The sequence below is a fragment of the Podarcis muralis genome, chromosome 2 (genome assembly GCF_964188315.1).
Source record: "Podarcis muralis chromosome 2, rPodMur119.hap1.1, whole genome shotgun sequence".
NCBI lineage: Eukaryota > Metazoa > Chordata > Lepidosauria > Squamata > Lacertidae > Podarcis > Podarcis muralis.
In genome coordinates, this window is record NC_135656.1 from 81,650,873 (window position 1) to 81,670,391 (window position 19,519).

The following is a 19,519-nucleotide window of genomic DNA, read 5'->3' on the forward strand; positions in this document are numbered from 1 at the left end:
ATTCTATTTTTGTTATGCTAATCATTGGGATATCCAGTCAATTCTGCATAACGTTCTCACTTTTTAGTATGTATTAACAAAAATCCCAGCATGATATCATTATGGTTCCAAATCCTACTATTACAACCCATAAATTATAGTATGTGTGGGTAAACATATTGTTAAAAAATTGCTTACAGGAAAAAAGGCAAAAGTTAGTTACATTTGGGTTGTCACTAATGATTAAGTATTTCAAAACACTGAGATTTACTGAAACATTACCCAAGGAACTGCTGTTGTACCTTTAGTTGCGCTGGCAATTTACTGTTACCAGTTTATGAGTCTTTACATTTTAACACAAAATCCTTCAGAAAAACTATTCCCTCATCTGGAAACAGAGTGAATGGGGAGTTTTTAGAAAATGTCTGCCATCAAAAGAATCAACAACAACTTGGGGAAGCAGGGATGCATATACTTAAACGCAAGTAGCCAGAGGATACTGTGTCTATCAATTTAAACATGAAGTGGATCTGATAAGTGAGTGATGTGAGACAATAATATACCAAAGGTACTGACCTGGAAGTCAAGCTGGTTGAAGCAGGGGTGAAAGCAGCAGTTTGGAGAGTAAACACAAAAAAGAAGGAAATAGCAAGAGAATAAACGAAGGAAAAACATTAGTTTTTCAACATAAAAGTGAGCAGATGTTATATCAGCAATCTCTTGTCAAAAACAGAAATCAACAAATAAACGTTAGTGTACAGTGTTTCTAAGATGGGTGATGACCAAAGCAACAGCTTAGGAGGAAGTAAACATGTTGCTTATGTATGATGGAAAAGCTACCTTAGAATATGTATACATTCTCACGTGTATACACATACAAGTGAAACACTATAAAGCTGATGGCAGTTGCTAAGGCATATGTTTGACAGGAGGCATTCATGCTTGGGGGAAATAATGTTGCTTGGACCAACAAGGATTTGAGGATGACTCATATACAGCAAGTCATCTTCACCCATGAAAAATAATGGAAGCTCAATGGCTTGGCTAGATGTTCAAAGAATTTTGTCAGAGATTCTCAAGTACTGATCACTTACACTGATCAAAGACACCACTTTTTCCCATGGAAACATAGACCTTTCTAAAGCTGAGAGCAATCTTTTTCAGTCCCAAGAATAAGACCAATACTTCATCACTGAGAATAACCAGATGCATGATAAATATATTTTTTTTACAAAAATATTTAACATGTCCTTTCAGTTAGCCAAAACACACATACAAACCCTTATCTAATGCCAAACCAAAAAGAGTCCCCCAGAGCCATCACAGGTGCACATTCCTGCATCATTTTGCAAAAGGTGATTTATTTATTTTTTAAACATCAGAAATAGCTGCATAGTGATTTGGTATGCTGGTTTTTTTTATTTCAGCGGGTTTTTTTCTCTTGAATTTTCTGCTGACATTTCAGTTGACGTCCCTCCCACTACCATACTATTGCATTGTTGTTTCAGTATGGTGATATAAAGGAACTGTAAGCTTAAGTATTTTGTCAAAATATGACAGAACATTCATCAGGCATTCGCCTTCACAGAGGCACAAACCTCTCTTAAGTTGGAACAGCCTTACTCAAGGCAACTTGTGAAACATGAACTACAGCACTTGTTTTTCATTTCCTGTTGGTTGATTATTTATTTGGGGCTCTCAGTTTGATGTTATTTAGCACATGTCCAAGTGAAGGTTTACTGTGGAATTTCCCTGCCTTTGTATACTTTAAGAGAAGAAATTAACTAAAAAGCAGTAAAAGATGGCAGTATCATATGAGAGACTAAGGTTGAACGGATTCATGTCTGTGTTCAGTACATGTCTACAAAAGTAGACTATAAAGTCTATTCCATCAACTGCCCATCCAAATTTTTAAAAGAAAAAATATTTTAAAACCTGCTTGCTTTTAGCAAAAGAGAGAGAGAGAGAGGGAGGGAGGGAGAGAGAATAATGTATTTAAGAGAACTTAAGAAATGATCATTCTTCCTTAAAAAAACAAAACTCCCATTTCTAGCTTCCCCAAGCAGCTGAAATATGCAGCACTTGTTGTGCTCACTGAACATTGTGACCAAAAACCTGCTGGAAGCAGCAGTATACTGAGATCTTCATAGGTAACTCTACAAATAGGAAAGTGATTCTTCCCCCCATCCCCAACAACCCATTTAGCAGGGACATTGTATGGGGGGAAATATGGCTCCCCTAAAAAAAGATTAATTGGAGCAGCCATCTTGTTCTTGATATAGCTATCCAGGAAGAGGCAGCATGTCATAATGTACTGTGACTTCAAGGGTTTTTCTGGGGCATTGTGGGAAATTTGAAATGAAGGACAGTTCACAGCAGCCTGTTGCATATCACAGCATTACTGCTGCTTTCCTTCCCTGCTGCTGCTAAGCCTCCTAATGCTGGGCTACAGTAAATTTTAATGAAAGATAATGGCAGAAACCAAACATAGGGTACACACAGAGGCAGAGAGAGGCTTAATTCCATTCTTTAATCAAGTAGCTTTCATGGGCCCCACACCCTTTCAGAATAGTTCCACAAGATGAGGAAGGTGGTGAACTAAGTTTCACAGGGCCCCTCTTCTGAGGTGGATTTAGGGCAGTGACAGAGATGTGGGGGCACTGGCACATAGCTGAGGCAGGCACCTTCTCAAAGCCCGGCAAGCACCTGCCCAGCTTCAGGAAGGAGGCATGAGGACTCTGACAGGGTCCTAGAGTCCTATTGCCTCCTTCCCCAAGCAGGGCAAGTGCTTACCAGGTTTTGGGAAGGAGAAGGGAGGGCTCTAGGACCCCAACAGAGCCCTGTGGCTCCTTCCCAAAGCCCAGCACTTTGTTTACCCTAAGCCTGCACTGGAAGGTGTCAAATGTTAGCCTCCCACAGGACAGCATATCCTCAAAGTTTGCCCCTGCCCTGTCTATCTTTCCTTCCCACCATTAGCAAATGAGGTACAGCTAATTGCATCTACAAGCTGCAGTTCAACTTCGGCACCAACCTTTACTGGGGTCAGTAATAAGCTGCACCTTCCTTCTACAACTAAAGGAAAATTCAGTCATAGATCTTACAAGGATTTGCAGCTGTACGTAAAAGAACAGAGGTCATTCACAATGATTAGCAATTGTGCCCTTATTTCAAATGCTCTAGTTGAGGCATTAAAGAGAAACTGATGTTTTCAAAAAAACTAAAACAAAAAACCCTGGTCCACTCATGGTGTTTTTTTCACCTTTTTCATGTTAAGGCAGAACCAATATGCTATTCATCTCCAAACTTATGTGTGTAGGCTTTCTGTCTTCGTTACATTTTAAGGCCAATAGTAATTCCATTCATCAGTAACTCAAAAATTCAAACCTCTTAGCTGTTTTAAGTCTATATGATTGTTGTGGAGTACTTCAGCTTGGTTTTCGAAGACTTCCATGCATCCCGGATTTAAAGTTAAAAACTATTAAGCATGCCACCATTTTAAAACGAAACACATTCATGTATGTGTGAAGAGAATCACATGGGGCAATAGGGACCCACACGCCTTGAACTGAATTGACCAAGGACAGCTCTCTCATCTTGCTCAAAAGAATTCATGAAGAAGCAGCTTTAGAAAGAGTCTAAAGCAATGTTCGGTTGCCAGGAGCCCAGAGATTAAAATAACTGAAGAAAACACTGAAATCGGTGGCTAGAGGAGTGGGGAAGAACCATCTCTTGTACACTGCCTGGTCTAAAGGCAGATTGGATGGGGGGGGGAATTCAATCTGGCAAAGGTTGGGGTGCCTCAGCTGAGGAAGTTTGCACTTTGGCTATCCACTAATTGGTACAAAAGCCAGTATCCAGGCAACTATGCCAAATGAGCCAAGTTGCCTCATCACATAATTTGCTACAAATGGGGAAAGAGCTTGCATTGAGTCCCTATCCATTCCACTGGAAATATTTTCACATCATTCAGCATGCAAGGCTCCCAGTTCCTGGGTGACAGTAAAAGCAGGCTGAAGGAATGTAGTCCTGTTGAAATTGTTTGAGAAATTGAAGTTAATACGTATCTTCCACAGTGCAGGGAACTGCGTAGCCAGATATCAGTGCAGAGTCTGGACTGAGCATCGTAACAATTTACTGTCATTGACCAGACATATAAAGTCACTCAGAGATACACCTCACCACCTCATATTGGAAATATGCCACCCATTTTTATCCTGCTCTGCATACATCTGAGCAGTGGCGTAGCGTGGGTTGTCAGCACCCGGGGCAAGGCAAGTAATTTGCGCCCCCTAACCCGTGGATTTGCGCCCCCTAACCCGTGGATTTGCGCCCCCTAACCTATGGATTTGCCCTAACCCCAGATGTTGCGCCCGGTGCGGCCGGCCCCCCCTGCACCCCCCACGCTACGCCACTGCATCTGAGACTCATTCCTCTGAATGAAACTGAAGCACAAGCATGTAAAATATCCACCCATTAGAATTCCTGCCTTTGCTCTCCAGTCTGTGACAGTAATTTTAAAATGGCTCTGTATTCTAAATGGTTCAAAAAGTTCACATAAATCACACACACACACACACACACACACACACACACACTTTGTTCAGGAAATCACATTCATATGCATGAAGAAAAGCATAAGGTCTTTTCATATATTGTGTCTGTCTGCAATTGATTATATTTTGCAAGTGAATTGCTTTAAAAGCTAGATGTTCTATTTTGCGAAAAATTCTCCCAGGCTAGAGGATACGAAAAGAAAAACCTGTGCCTTCTTCCACAAAGTGTTGAGTATTTGCCACACGCACTGATTTAATTAAGAGCTATTCCACTAGATTAATGAAAGGATGTTACAAAATAGCATTTCAGCTACACAAAATAGAAGGCAGGAAAAGTCACCTTGCGTATTGGAGAGAGAGGGGAGTCATGCTATGGCTCCTTTATCCTATTAGCAGCATTTCCACTTTCTAGCAACAATTTCTCAGATATTTCTAGCAGGAGTCACACAGTAGAAGGATGTGGTTTGCAAATATTTGTTATTTTAAAAAATCCTGCTATGGGACATAACTTTGTGTTCATGAGGAGCTAGAAGTCCTCAAAGGTGCCCAGCACAGGATTTGCTTTGCAGGTATCATATTGTAAAGTTGTAGGCTGGAGTCCTAAAAACGTGGAACATATTCTGCTAGTCAGCACTGCTGAAGGAATGCAAAACAGGAAGTTCATAACCTATGATTGACAGGTGGTTATCTCTACACACCGGCTAGGTGAAGTCACATATTGTAACCTAGAGAATCAGGGTCATAAGACTATAGGTGCACCTGCAGTCTCATAGCTCATCCCTCTGACCCTTATGGGAGGGTCTTTAGGACCTTGGGCATGTGACTCATGTAGGCAGACAGCAGATGGAACAGAAGAATGAAGCAGACTGTGAAGGGTTTTATTCTAGTTGTGCTTAAGTGCTCAGTTTAAGTGCCTTGTTTAGTCTAAGTCAGTGGTTCCAAAAGTGGGTGGTACGGCCTCCTGGGGGCAGAGGGATTACCCAGGGGTGCAATGAGAAGCAAGTAGGGTAAGTGGCAGGGGGGCACTGAAGGTGTAAATGATTATCAGATTTTGAAAAGCTGGTCTCAATGGAGCATCAGTTTTGTTGAATTAATTAAACTAAACAATTTTAACTGGATTTTGAATAAATGTGCAATTAATTGTTACTGTTTTGACATTTATTGTGTCATCTTCTTATTTAGTGGGTTGTGCAAACCACTATTCAGGCATGGGGGTGAATTTATGGAACCAAGGAGGCAGTGGCCCAGAAGAGATTGCGAACTGCTAGTCCAAGTAGGTTCTGTGTACGTTTGTTGCTGCATTTTATGTCTAATATTTGCTGTACAACTAATAAAACTTGAAATCTTCACCCACAAGTGTGCTTATTGCCACTTATCTCCTTTTCTTGTGTGCTCACCCCAAATCTACTCCAGAGGGCTGGCAGGAAACCCAGTACAGATTTGGGGGGGGGTGTATGGTAGGAGTAGAGGGAGGGGACGTTCTGTTGCTCAAGTGGAAGTCCTTGCATTAATGGGACAACTTGGCTGGATCCAACCCCAGGACTATTAATTATGTACACTATTTAGACAATTTGAAGAATTTTGTTTGTTTCTTTGTAGTACTGCTAACGGGCATGCCATCTGGAAGGATGCCAAGAGCCCCCCAAAAAAATTCAAGTAGGGGATTGGGCCCCCTCAAAATCCCCCAGTGGCTGTGCGCACATGCTGTGGGGCATGCTTGTGTCCTGTGCACAGAGTTTGAGCGTGACATGTCAGCACGCCCCGTGGTGTGCATGTACAGCGTGAGAACGCCACAGGGTGTGCTGATGTCGCATGGCCCTGGAGCCCTCAATAGCGGAGACAAGGCAGCAGGCTTGACTGCTGCACTGGCCAACTCAGAGATTCAGAAGAGGGTGGTCTATAACATCTAAATAATCAATAATGCCGAGTTGCCTTCATCATCATACATGACTGTATCTTTTCCTTGTTTTTCCAAATCAGTCTTCATTTGTTGAGTCTCATACCCAAAGTAGACATGTTGATTTTGTCTTGTTTTGTCAAGACTTGAATGCAAGCTTAAAAAACAAACAAAAAATAGCCCAGAAATAGCATAGCTCACAGATAGCATCATATTGTTGTCTCACTTGTAACTAAATCTCTTTCAACGAAGTATCATATTGGCGCCTCATTTGTATCTAAATCTCTTCAGCAAAGCACAAATTATTCAGTTAGCCAGTCTGTTACTTGCTCATTTTGTTCTCTGTGCAAGACTTTACATTTTTGCTGTAAAAATATTCCTAAAAATGCAGTGCTTTTTTTCTAAAAAAAAATGTTTAGGGGTACTCTCATTTTCCTACTCACTGAAATACTGCCCCTCAATGAGGCGAAACTTAGATTCACAAAATGTTTAGGGGTATGCATACCCCTGCATACCCCCAGAAAAAGCACAGTATAAACGTATTAAGGATCAATTTCTATTTTACTTCCAATATTCTATCACCTAAGTACCAATTTCCACTTCACCCGGTGTATTTTTTGTGAGTGCAGAGTACTTCATACTATGTATTGTGCAACATTCTTCCTTTCCCTCCCTCCACAACATAGTCCCTTGCCTGCTTTCTTTTAAAGAAATATTGTCTTTTCAGAAGACACCAAGGGCTGCTCCTGGCCTTGAAAAATATCAGAACAGATATACAAAGAATTCATTCACTATTTGATTGCTTTTTTGTTGTTCTTCTGTTAGAAAAATGTTGCCATTGTTTCTCATCAAAGATAAATGTAAAAGGCATTTGCTGAGAAAACACAAATGATGAGGAATTTACCTTTCTAATTCAGCAATTTTCTTATCTTTGTCATTTTTTTCATTCTCTACTTCCTTGAGGATTTCTAGAAGTCTGTCAACCTCAGCTTGAGCTTTGCCACATTCGTCTCTATAGTAGGCTGCCTCTTTGTCAAGCTGTTTCATCCTGTCAGCAAATTCAGGGTTCATTCGGGCCTCCTCCTCTGCTTCATGAGCCTGTTAAATTTACCAAGAAAACAGAAAGAAATCACTACCATTTCAGGTAGCTTCACTTTATTCTGGAGTCCCAGACTTCATACGACGAAAGGATTTATGGGTATCCTGTTAGTTGGCAATGTTTTCTCAATGATTCCCATAACAAGGACATGTTTTTGGAGGGAATTCATAGCACCCTGGCTTAGGAAATAAAATGCTAACTTAAGAGAGAGAGAAACACTGCTAGGTTCTGACTCTTGTTTCGAAAAACGGTCCTGAACAACTTAATATAAACTAATATATAATATGGTTTAATTTAATAACTGCATTAAACAGTTTATGAACGATTTAATGCATACTGTTTTAGGTAAGATGAGAATGCATTTAACAGACAGTTTTACCCAAAATCCTTTCCCCTCTTTTTTTCATTTCATACTGCCAATATTTAACCTGAAACATAAGAAGAAACAAGCCCCTTGGTGGAACAGCACAAATAAATATACCTGGCAAACACATGCATGGGTGGGTGGTCAGTTCACAAACAAGAAGGAATGCAATGAACACAACAGAAAACAAGAGTGCAAAGCCCACTCCTGCTCCCATTAAAGCTAATGGCAAAACCCAATTAACGTCAGTGAGAGCATGAATGGGCCAAAGTGTTTAAAACATTAGACTGAAATAATCACACACAGATGTAAACAAGAATGCACTGCAATGCTTAGCCTACCCCTTGTTTCCCATTATTCCTAATTGGCATCTTCAAAGAGCAGGCAGGGAGAAAACAAGTAGTTTAACCGCAGTGCACATTAAACACACATAATTCAGAGAACACTTTTTAAATGCACACACATACATTTTAAAGGATTAAGGACATTTAGAACTGCATGTCCTTCCGCTATCTAACAATATATAACAGATGCTGGGTTTGGGTTCAATCCACACTTAGTCATGCCTAAAGTAGACTCAATGAAATCAATAGTTAGCACTTAAATCCTGTTGATTTCAATAGGTCTCTTCTAAACATGACTAAGGCTGCAATCCTAATCCCACTTACCTGGGGCTGGGAGTAAGCCCCATTGAATTCAACAGAGCTCACGTCTAAATAGACATGGTCAGGACTGTGCTGTTAGTCTGGAGCCAAGCCTTCATTTTAATTTCCATATTTATATTTACTTCAGGGAATAGATAAGCAAGCAATGAAACAAGTGTTGGTTAAAAGGCAGCATGCAAGTTTAGATAGAAGGTAATACTAACATAAACTCCTTCGAAGTTTGACATTCTTTGCAATGATTTAATCCTCTTTGGTTTTCAACACGTTTAAGTAAAACATTTTTATTATGAAGAAATGTGCAAAAAAATAGGCTACTGAAGAACTAACGGCTGTTCCCACCCCCCTGCATGTAACATATCATTTAAGCATGAGGATAATCAAGAAAATAGTTTCGTTTCAGTGGATTTCTTATTCTCAAAGAGATGTCTGAGGCCACTTCAAATGTGATGAATTTTCTACATAGACACAATGCATGCAAATCAAGTGTGTTTTAGTTATCCACAGCAAAAAGAAAAAAAGAAAAACAAAACTAGTGTGTGATTTCTCATGTCTGATAATGTGCAAGTGGTTTGCAGACTGCCTTTTCTACACAGAAATGTTAATAATGTAGGAAAGTCACCATGTTTGAAGCAGCCCTGGGTTTAAACATACGAGGGGAGCATTTTCTACATAAGTAATACATACATTATGCACAAAGGGTACAGTCTACACATAGCCTCCACTCATTTCAGTGGGAGCTTGAACAAGGTTCCATTTGGTACCTAGAGAATTACGTATGTCCATAATGTTCGATTCAGCTCCCTTTGAAATAAACAGGAGCTGTTGTACTTTGCAATGTATGTGAATTGACCCCTTAATCTTTACAAGGCTGGGCTCTATATGGAATTCCAAGCACTTCTGAGTGTTCATCACAGTCTGCCTGATTTGTCACTCCAAAGAGTAATCCACCATTAAGACGTGGCTTCAAGGGGCATGAGGACAATGATGTGAAAAGGGTCTTGGAACTCCCAATGGGTTGCAATTCTGTGCACACCCCTTGAATCTGGTACAGAGTCTTGTGTATGCATGAAGGCTTTTGCTATTGGTTATGAGATAAAAAGAGACTTTCCACCCTTCCCGTAGCCAATAGGAGAAATGTCTCACAACAGAAGATTAATAGACCAGCTATGCCAGTTCACAACCAAAACAGAATATATCCACACCACAAACTTAAAGCACCAACATAATAGTATAACCATCATTGGGAGACTCCTCCATAGGTCTACTCAATAGATTCAGGGTGGCCAATGTTGTGCCCTCCAGGTGTTGTTGGATTACAACTCTCTTCATCCTTGACTATTGGTCATGCAGGCCAGGGCCAAAGAGAATTGTAATCGAACATCTGAAAGTTGCCATCTATCCCTACAACAGATCATGGTAGGCTCCATGGTAGTTCAAGGCATTCAAGGCATATTCACACACAACGTTATAGTTGAGTTTAAACGGCCATGTCAGGGGCTGTTGAAAGGCGACTCAGCATCTACAATTCTTGCTGGCCCCATCCCAGCTGAATGTAAATGCAGCAAGGCTGAAAATTGCCTGGCATGGAGGCAAGAGAGTGATGGGAGCACCAGCTCCACCATTGCTGGTATATAAACAGCCAAAGAACAGCAGCAATAGCCTTATTATGGCCAGCATACTGAGGCACACAGTTGGGAGCTTTTGCCACAGTGTGGGATGAAAACAAAACAGCTAGCAGAGAAAGCTTCAGCAAGGTGGGAGAGAAGTAATTGGAAAACTGTGAGTTATATGCAACTTCACAGCTCTGAGGAAAAGGAAGAAAGTAGGAAATGTTAAAAGATGTTATTATACTGGAAGGCAAAACCATACAATTTGAAAGGTGGTGATGAGAAGAATCCAGGAATTCCTGAAGAAAGGACTCCCTGGGCCTTCCTCTAAAACTCATTGAGTTAGATCTGGGGCTCTGAAAGACCTGAAGCCACTGTAATTCACTGCCAGCTCTTAAGGGAAAGAATCTGCAACATGTCACATACTTAACCTACCATGGTTTTCCTTAAAACAGCCTGGAAACTTTGATTTGGTAAACAGGCTAAAGCTGTTTTCAGGAAGCTGAAGCACTCTTATTGCACACTTGGAACTGAGATTGTGAGGATTAATGCTAAATAGCTATCCTATTTGTTGGGAAGAATACATTTTCAGCAGAAAACATATACAAATATGTGAGTAGAGTAAGTACTATATGGTGCATTTAAAATGGTAAGTGTAGAAGTTCATATCATAAATTGAAGTAACAGCATAATAAAATTCAGCTTTTCGATTTTTTAGCCAAGATATAGCCAACTCCTCGTGCCAAAGGAATTAGCAATTATTTTCAACTATGTCAACTCAAGTGTTGTAGGGTGACACTGAATGAAGTCTGCAGTGTAAATAGGGCAACATGGGGGCTTTCAATGGATCTAAATGATCTCTAGGAGATCACACGCACAAACAAACACCCATACAAGAAAAAACTTACACTGGTTTGTTCACATTCTCCTTTTGACAGCTAATTCACAACCATTGTTTGGGGGGGAAACAAGACTTTCCTTGTTGCTTTTTATGATCACATTAGTCAAGGGTCATGTAGGCAGTGTACTTAAAATTACCTGGTTGTCATGGCTGGACCATGGTGCATTTTGGATTTATTGTGGCAATTACTGTGCATTGGGAAACCAATGAAATCTGTTCTCAGAGACTTATGGAACCCAGCGGATTCCTGAATGCTCTGGAGAATTTTCCAGCGGAGAGAGCTAGCAATACTGCTGCGGCCTTGGTAATACTCTGGAATGGGGAGATGAAGCAGGCCATCAACATGATTGCTCCCAAGTGCCCTCTTTGGTGCTGTGGAGCTCACTTTGCTCACTGGTACACCCGGAGCTTATGAGTGATGAAACAGACTGGAAGACGACTAGAAGGCAAGTGGCAGAAATCTTGTGCTGAAGCTGACTGAACACTGGTTAGAGCACTGTAACTGTGCCTAATAAGTTGTGAGAGGTGACAACAAAGGCCTACTTTGGTGCCTCCACTACATCCTCTACTAGCTAAGGGTGCCTTTTACCAGCTTGGGTTGGTAAGTCAGCTATAGCCATTCCTAGCTCAAGATAGCTTGACATCGGTGGTCCAGGCACTGGTAACCTCAAGACTGGATTAGTGTAATGCACCCTATGTGAGGCTTCCCGTGGACTTAACCACCGGTGCATCTTGCAGAAGCTAAATTGTTGACGGGGGTATCCTGTCAACTCCATTTAACACCTCTGCTGAGGGAGCTGCACTGGCTGCAAATATGCTACTGGGAACAACTGAATATTGTACTTTTAAAGCCCTAAACAACTTGGGCCCAGGTTATTCAAGGGACTGCCTCGACCCAACTGTGCCCCTCAGAAGGGTCATCGCTGACAGCACACACTGTATAAGAAATTGGACTTCTAGTTGCAGCTCCAGCCCTCTGAAATAAGTCACCCACATTTTTGTTTAAGAAGACTTTTTCAGAGGCATGACCCAGTCATTTATAGACTATTAATTTTGCACTTGTAGAGGTTGTTTTCCTGTCTTTACAGTTAGTTGGAGTGTTTTCAATTGTTTTCAGACCTTTTATTGTATCTCATTGTTATATGATATTACATTGGTTCAATGGCTTTAGGCTGTAAAGCAGTTTATAAATTTGAAAAATAAAATTCAGCAAGGGACAGGAGAATTCACTTCAAATGTGTATTGGAAGCCCATTCACACACAGGTCATAGTGAGGAAACTCCCCCCCACCCCCGCTGCCTATTCTGCACAAAGCCTCAATTATTTGTTTCTTATGGCTAGGAATGTCTTGTTTAACTGCCTGGAAGCCAGAAGAAAAGACAGGAAGACGAGAACTTTAAGCTCTCCATCTTCTCTTCAGTTACTCTTCTTCAATCAGCAAGTCATGCCAGATCACCTTCAACCAAATTAACCAGTTCCTTGAATAACGCTATTATGTGGATTAAAACACAATGCACATCATATTTATAAAGGTATGTAAAAAAAAAGACTGTTCAGCAATTATTTACAGGCACAAGACGGTCTAAACATTTTCCCAACTAATTTCCAAGCACCTTCATTGTTCCACAAAGTATTCACTGAATGAACTTAACAGCGTACAGTAATCCAAATCTATAATGACACAACTGAGAAATGGAATGATTATATCACTGAACGGTGTGATCCATAAACGGTTGTGTGGGTTAAATGTATCTCTTTTTCGCTGCTGCCAACATCAGTCTTGGTAGCCAAGCCCATCGGTCAGTGGTCAGTGGAATGGCTGCAACCAGTGCTATTTTTCTACAAAAATATGTGCCGGAACTCACCCTGAATGCCATCCTTGTTCTCTTACAATGGCATTGGCACCCACCTGAGAGGTGCTGGGACTGAGTTCCAGTGAGTTCTGGCTGAAAAAAAGCCCTGGTTGCAACTGCTGTGGCCAGTCGAAGCAGCCTTGGGAGAAAGATGCATGGCTGTGTTGGGGTCAAGATCTGTCAGTCTTCAGTTGTCCATGCTACAACCAGTGAGTTGAAGCTTTAGTACAGTACAGTCAGTGTGGAATCATGACCTAAGCTACTAGAAAAGGAGACCCATACATAATTTTAAACAATTGCTATTAAATATATCATTTGCATCTTTCCAGATATTTATGGAAAGCGGGTGTAAGAATACAACCACGTTGGATCACAGAATTTTAAAAAAATGATTATAGAACATATGACTTGAATTGCTTAGTATGCCCATGTCTTGGAATATGAATTGTCACAAATTTTATTATTTTATTTTATTATTTTACAATGAATACTCAAAACAGAATGTCATGCTTCACTGATCACTGGTTTATAAGAGGAGATGGGGCCATATGGAGGAATCAAAGAGGTCAGTCCTTATTAATGAACTGGCCTTCAAGTCTCTGCATTAATTAAACATCTAATAACACTACATTTTTACTTTAAAAAAATGATTATTAACATACTTTCCTATTTTAGAGCAGTGGCTCTCCAAGTGATACAACCTCTAGTCTAAGCCCCATTTTGTGTTTGGGTGTCTTGAACCCTAATTTGCTTGCATGCACAGGGAGTAGCAGAGTTATGTCTCCATATCATACAAACTTACTATATACACCAATATTACATAGTTGTGCCAAATACAAAACATGTACTTTATTAATTAGCATGCGATGGGCACTGTTCAGTCTTCTGCCAATGGTACATATACATAAGAACAGTACATCTTAACTTAAAAGAGTCAAAAGAGCCATATAATGATGAATAAATAGAATGAGACAGCAGAAAGATACATGCAATAAAATACTTTAGTTAGATCCTTCAAACTATTGATAAATAATATAGAATTCAAGAGAATGTTAACGTTCAGTTCATTATTAGTTAATACCTCGGACTGAGTGAAGGAAGTAATTTTAAACTTGCCTCCTTTGTATTTGCAGTGTTGAACTTAGAAGCTGCATGTTTCTTGTCATTAGTTCTCAATTTCCACAGAACAGCTGGAAAAACATAATCTATCAAATGGATAGCAATGTTTTAATGTAGAACAAAAATAGTTCCTGCAAGGTACTAATTGCCTCAGGGCAAATTCAGGAACTCTAGAAGATATTGTCTCAAACACGATCATCTACAAACCAGTAAAGATGGAAGCTATGGCCAAAATAGCTCTAAACCGGGAGATAGTGGAATGTCTGTTCATTTTGTCCATATTAGTTAGCTATAGATATGCACCAGGTAATATCATACATGGACGGAAGTCAGCACCAAGGCTCCACTGGCTTCAATTAAATCAAAGGTTTACCTATTTATGGTAAGGCTGCTTGTCAATTATTATTGTTGTTGCTGCTGTTGCTATTATTATTATTATTTCTACACCACCTTTCATCTGAGGATCACAGGGTGGTTTACAATATAAAAACACAAAAATACATAACATAATGACAAACAGAAACAATACCCCCCCCCCCCAGTTTAAAAGACTATAGATTGATTAATGAGCCAAAGGCCTGGGGAAAAAGGAATGATTTTACCTGGCACCTAAATATATGTAATGAAAGCGCCAGGTAAGCCCCCCCCCCCCAGGGAGAGCATTCAAAAAGTGGGGAGCCACTACAAAAAAGGCCCATTCTTGTGTTGCTGCCCTACAGACCTCTTGACGAAGAGGCACCCAAAGATGGTTGCCTCCCTCAACGTTGTGTACAATGAGGATTTCAAGTGTGAAATGCTTTAGCCGGTGGTGTATTAACAAAGCCTTTCCCAACACCACCCACCCAGAGAAAACAAAGGAAGTCCTGCATTATTATTATTTTGCCAAACACAGTTTTGGGATGCTGACAACTGGAGAAGCTCATGGCGCTCTTAAAAAAAGCAAGGACTGCTCCACCCCTACAGAGATGGCAGATATAACATATTATTGATTATTTATTGCACTTACATCCCACCTTCTTTTCCACAGGGCTCAAGGTGGTGTGGTTCTGCCGCTCCTCATTTAATACCCGCAACAACCCTGTGAGGTAGGCTGGGACACTGGGACTGGCCCAAGGTCACCCAGTGTGTTTCATGGCTGAGTAGGGATTAGACCCCTAATCTCCCAGGTCCTAGTCTGACACTCTAACCACTACACCACACCACTGTTTGGCCCCTATGCACCAAAGTTTTAAGGCTGTTGTTTGGCATGCTGAAACACAGAGAAGCAGTAGAATCAGTCAGCCAACCTCTCTGCTGTGCTTTCTTCCAAAACAACTAGGTTTTGTTTTTCCTAAACAAGAGGGGAAAAATCATCTTCTGCACACAATCCCTATTAGTATTTGTAACCCCTTTCCACTCAAGCCTACGTCATGCATTGCTCACGTGGAGAGGGTGTGTTGAATTGCGCATTTATCCCTACTCAGAAAGTCATGCTCCTCCTCCTGCCTTTACTATTACTATCTTCAGGGTAACACCCGCAGTGGGGCACCTTAGCTACGCATGGAGGCTCCCTGTGCAATTTGGAAACCTTGTTAAACAGGGTTGTAAATTGCAGGGGGATTTCATGCACGGAGGATTTCTGCTGTAAACATAATCCTGAACACAATGACAATAAAAGTGGGTCAGGGGGAGCAGGACAACTTTGTGGGTGGAGCTAAATAGGCAACCCTAAGCCCTCATTCAACACACTTTTCCTCTACACAAGAACATCACAGGAGGAAGGCTTCCGTTGCCTGCAATCTGGGGAGCATATATTTTAACTCAATCCTGACATGTGGGAGATGTGTGAGGCAAGAGAGAGGCCAGAAGCTCGTCATCTTGCCCAGTGGCTGTGCTGGGCACCACCCTTCACAGTCTCAGCATAAAAACTATCTTTCCCACTCTACTTATCACAGATAAACCACATTTAACACAAATGTGTGTGGGGTTTCCCCCCCCCCAAAAAAAAAAAATCAAATTCATGGTAAAGGAAAAGTCCCAGAATAGAAAAGAAGTGTAGAATAGAAAAAAAGAGGATTATATCATGGTCCTTTCCAACTCTGCAATTCTGTGATCCTAATCCTGCTGTAGCAGTGATCTGCAAAAATGGTTTTATAAAAAAATTATATGCTTCCCTTCCTTCCCAAATGTTCCAAAGAGCTACTTGAGAAATTAGTGCTAAATGAAGTTTTAAGTGAAGTCAGAATTTCAATATTTAGCCATTTTGTCCATTAAACTGGCACTTGTTTCAGTTTAAAAAGCTACAATATTCAGTAAATGCTCTTACTAGGGTGGGCACCTTCTACTCTTCTTTCTATTGCAGATACATTCATTTCTTGGTATACTGTGGTAAACTAACCAGAACAATAGACATATTTTGCCTTGAGGCAGGACATTGGATTTGGTCACTTTTTTGCCCTGCCAATTAAAATAAAAAATAAAAGTGAGAAATACTATTGTTTGTGGGAGTCTGGGTGTAAATTAGTTGAATTTATGGTCAATTTTAACTTTTAATTTTCATTATGAAGGGGGGAAATCAATAACAGTAGAAGTAATGCAGCAAAGGGAGAGGGAAAGATCATTACACAATAGGCTCACAATGCTGACCACAATGATGAACCAAAAAAAAAAACCCCCACATTGAATTCAATGTTCTTTCTTGCCACAGCAGCTGCCAATGTCAATTTTACAATTTGGGTTTTATTGTTGAAAGAATTTAAACGGCAGTTTGAGGCCTACCATTTGGCAATGCCGCAATAAAATTCTGGATGTTCTATATGCTCCCCTAGATGAAAAACTACGCTACACTGGCTCTGGCCCAGAGTCATATTAAATCAAAATACTTTTATTTAAATCAGTATCGTTTTTGGCTTGAACAGGCTAAAAGCTAGCTTCTACAGCTTAACTGGGTTATAGGACCGAGATCTAAGGGGGAGGAAGAGTTAGGGACAATTCAAAGAATGCAGGATGCATATGCACTGGGTTGTGAGAGTAAGCCTGATTTTAATGCACTCTCTCCCATTCTGTGCAGAACCTTTGATATAAATCCATCATTAGAACCTGCTCACGTAATCCCTCCAGCACAAGAAAGCCTCTCAAGTAGACATTTATGCATATAGACAGGAAAGGTTCATCGTGATGGGGAGAGGGTGCACACCTGTGACTCTTAATCTCATAGTTGTAGGTTCAAGCCCCACGTTGGGCAAAAGATTTCTGCACTGCAGGGGGTAGCACAAGATGGCCCTTGTGGTCTCTTCCAACGCTATGATTCTATGAAAGCTCCTGAATATGAAGTAAGAAATTGGAAATCATCTCACGTGGAATAAAGTGGGTGTTAAGAGTACTCATGAATCGGATTAATATCAGGCAATTTATATTCTGCTGCTCAGGACTGACCTGCTGGAAGCCTGAAGGGCCCTGCCAGGCTTCTCTCCACCTGGCTTGGTGGACTGCTGCCACCGCTGCTGGGCAGAGAGGGCTCCGTTTTTGTTTTGTTTTAAAATTGCTTATATTTTTTTATCTATGTCATTTAAAATTGTGATTGGTATTAATGCTGTATTCTTAGTTTTGGATTTTATGATTTATGTGGAAATTGTTTTCCATTTGGTTGTGTACTTTTTGATGTGTTTTATTTATTGCTTATGACTTTTGTTATGTTGGTAATTATGTAAATTTTGTCATGTTGTAAGCCGGCTCGAGCATTGTTTTAACTATGGAAAGGCGGCATACAGATAAAATGATGAATGAATGAATGAATGAATGTTCAGGAGCGACACAAACATGTAAGTTGACAATGGTCCAGTTGTCACATTGCAGCAAACCATACTTAACCAGTTACCACAAACTTGCCAATCTGAGCCCCATTGCTTCTCCCTGCTGGTGTATTGGGGGGGTGGGGTGTCAAAATTCCTGACTTTGAATTATCAGGGCTGAGTTTATTTGTTTGCTCAGATAAACCAAAACCAGTAAGCAAGATCAAATCTTGGCCAGAGACCATGCTTTCTTTGGGGCGAAATGAACAATGGTTCCTTTGTTCACATTCATAGCAAACCGTTAACTCGACTCCTTTGGGAGGAATGGTGGGATATAAATTCATCAGAATCATGGAGTTGAAAGGGAACCCAAGGGCCATCTAATCGAACCGGCTGCAATGCAGGAATCAATGCTAAGGGCATTTGCCCCCGCTCCTTCCCCTCAGGAAAATCTGCAGTTTAGTGCTAAATCAGAACAAATAGCAACCTGGTTTTATGCTCAATGCTTTTTGTTCTGATTTAGGGTTTCAAGGGGAAATTGATGGAGCAAAGTCAAAACTGCTTAGAATCATGCTCAGAAAGCATAGGACATGCAGAAAACCACTTGGTAGGCATGGGATAAGTGTGGACGAACCCCAAAACATCCCTGACAGGTGGTCATAAACAATAACAAATAATTAACTCTGGTTTACTATAATGCATGCGTAGGGCCAATGAGATATGGGATGGGGAATGAAGTTCATTCTGTAAGAGCAACTGCACCCATTTCCCATCTACTAAAATCATCTTGCTGCAGATTTAATTTTTATTTTATTTTATTGCCAAAATACAAGATGTTTTGTTGGTAACTTATCTAAAAGTATACATGTGGCAAAGTAGGAATAAATTTAGACCTTATATGAGAACGTAAGATCTACCTAAAACTAAATGTAATTACAGGCTAATTTTGGATAAATAAATGTGGTGTGTTTTATGAGGCCTATTATTTCCTCACCAGGACATTAAATTTTCATTACAACTGTGGAATTTGCTCAAATACAATGAAGAGGAATAATGCCCTAGCTGCACATAACAGAAATTTTCCTTAGAGACATGCCACACCTTCCACCTGCAATTACAAAACACTATGTAATTTAAAAACAGGTTTCTATAATACAGCTTTAACATTCTTTCTGCCTTTTAAAAGGTACAATAATTTTCATTATCAGTGTAAATCTGTCACTAAGATATAAAAATGCTTTCATTTATAGACGATATATCTATGTAATACATTTATATATAATCGTCTATGTGTCTTGCTGTTCCTCAAATTACTTATAATGACTATCAAGTTATTTACTCAGATTCATTTAGGTTGAGTGTTGTTTCTGGCATTGCACATCTGTTAAAGCAAGTTCTAGCACACAACATAATAAGATGTGTTTGTTTGTAAGGTGCCATTGGACGTTTTATTCTTTACATTGTTGGAATACATGGAACCAGTGCTTTTTCCCCTAAAAAAAAATGTTTAGGGGTACTCTCATTTCCCTACTCATATTGAAATACTGCCCCTCAATGAGGCCAAACTTAGATTCACAAAATGTTTAGGAGTATGCGTATCCCTGCGTACCCCCAGGGGAAAAAAGCATTGCATGGAACTAAAACTAAATTACAGTATTTAAACTTAAGCAGCAGGAGTATATTTTCCAGTTTTAAAAAGGCACACTGTGTTA

At 40.3% G+C, this 19,519-nt stretch overlaps 1 protein-coding gene across 7 annotated transcripts in view; it reads right to left on the reverse strand.

Annotated features, from left to right (window-relative positions):
* ERC2 (ELKS/RAB6-interacting/CAST family member 2) overlaps window positions 1-19,519 on the reverse strand; it is a 514,390-nt gene that overhangs the window by 265,234 nt on the left and 229,637 nt on the right. For 4 of the 7 annotated variants that reach the window (XM_077924934.1, XM_077924929.1, XM_077924931.1 and 1 more), the window contains one exon: window positions 7,334-7,527. In XM_077924934.1, the coding sequence (XP_077781060.1) occupies window positions 7,334-7,527 (194 nt within the window). Of the gene's footprint in view, window positions 1-7,333; window positions 7,528-8,233; window positions 8,264-19,519 lie in introns of all 7 variants that reach the window. The other 3 variants (XM_077924927.1, XM_077924926.1, XM_077924930.1) reach the window with 1 other exon arrangement.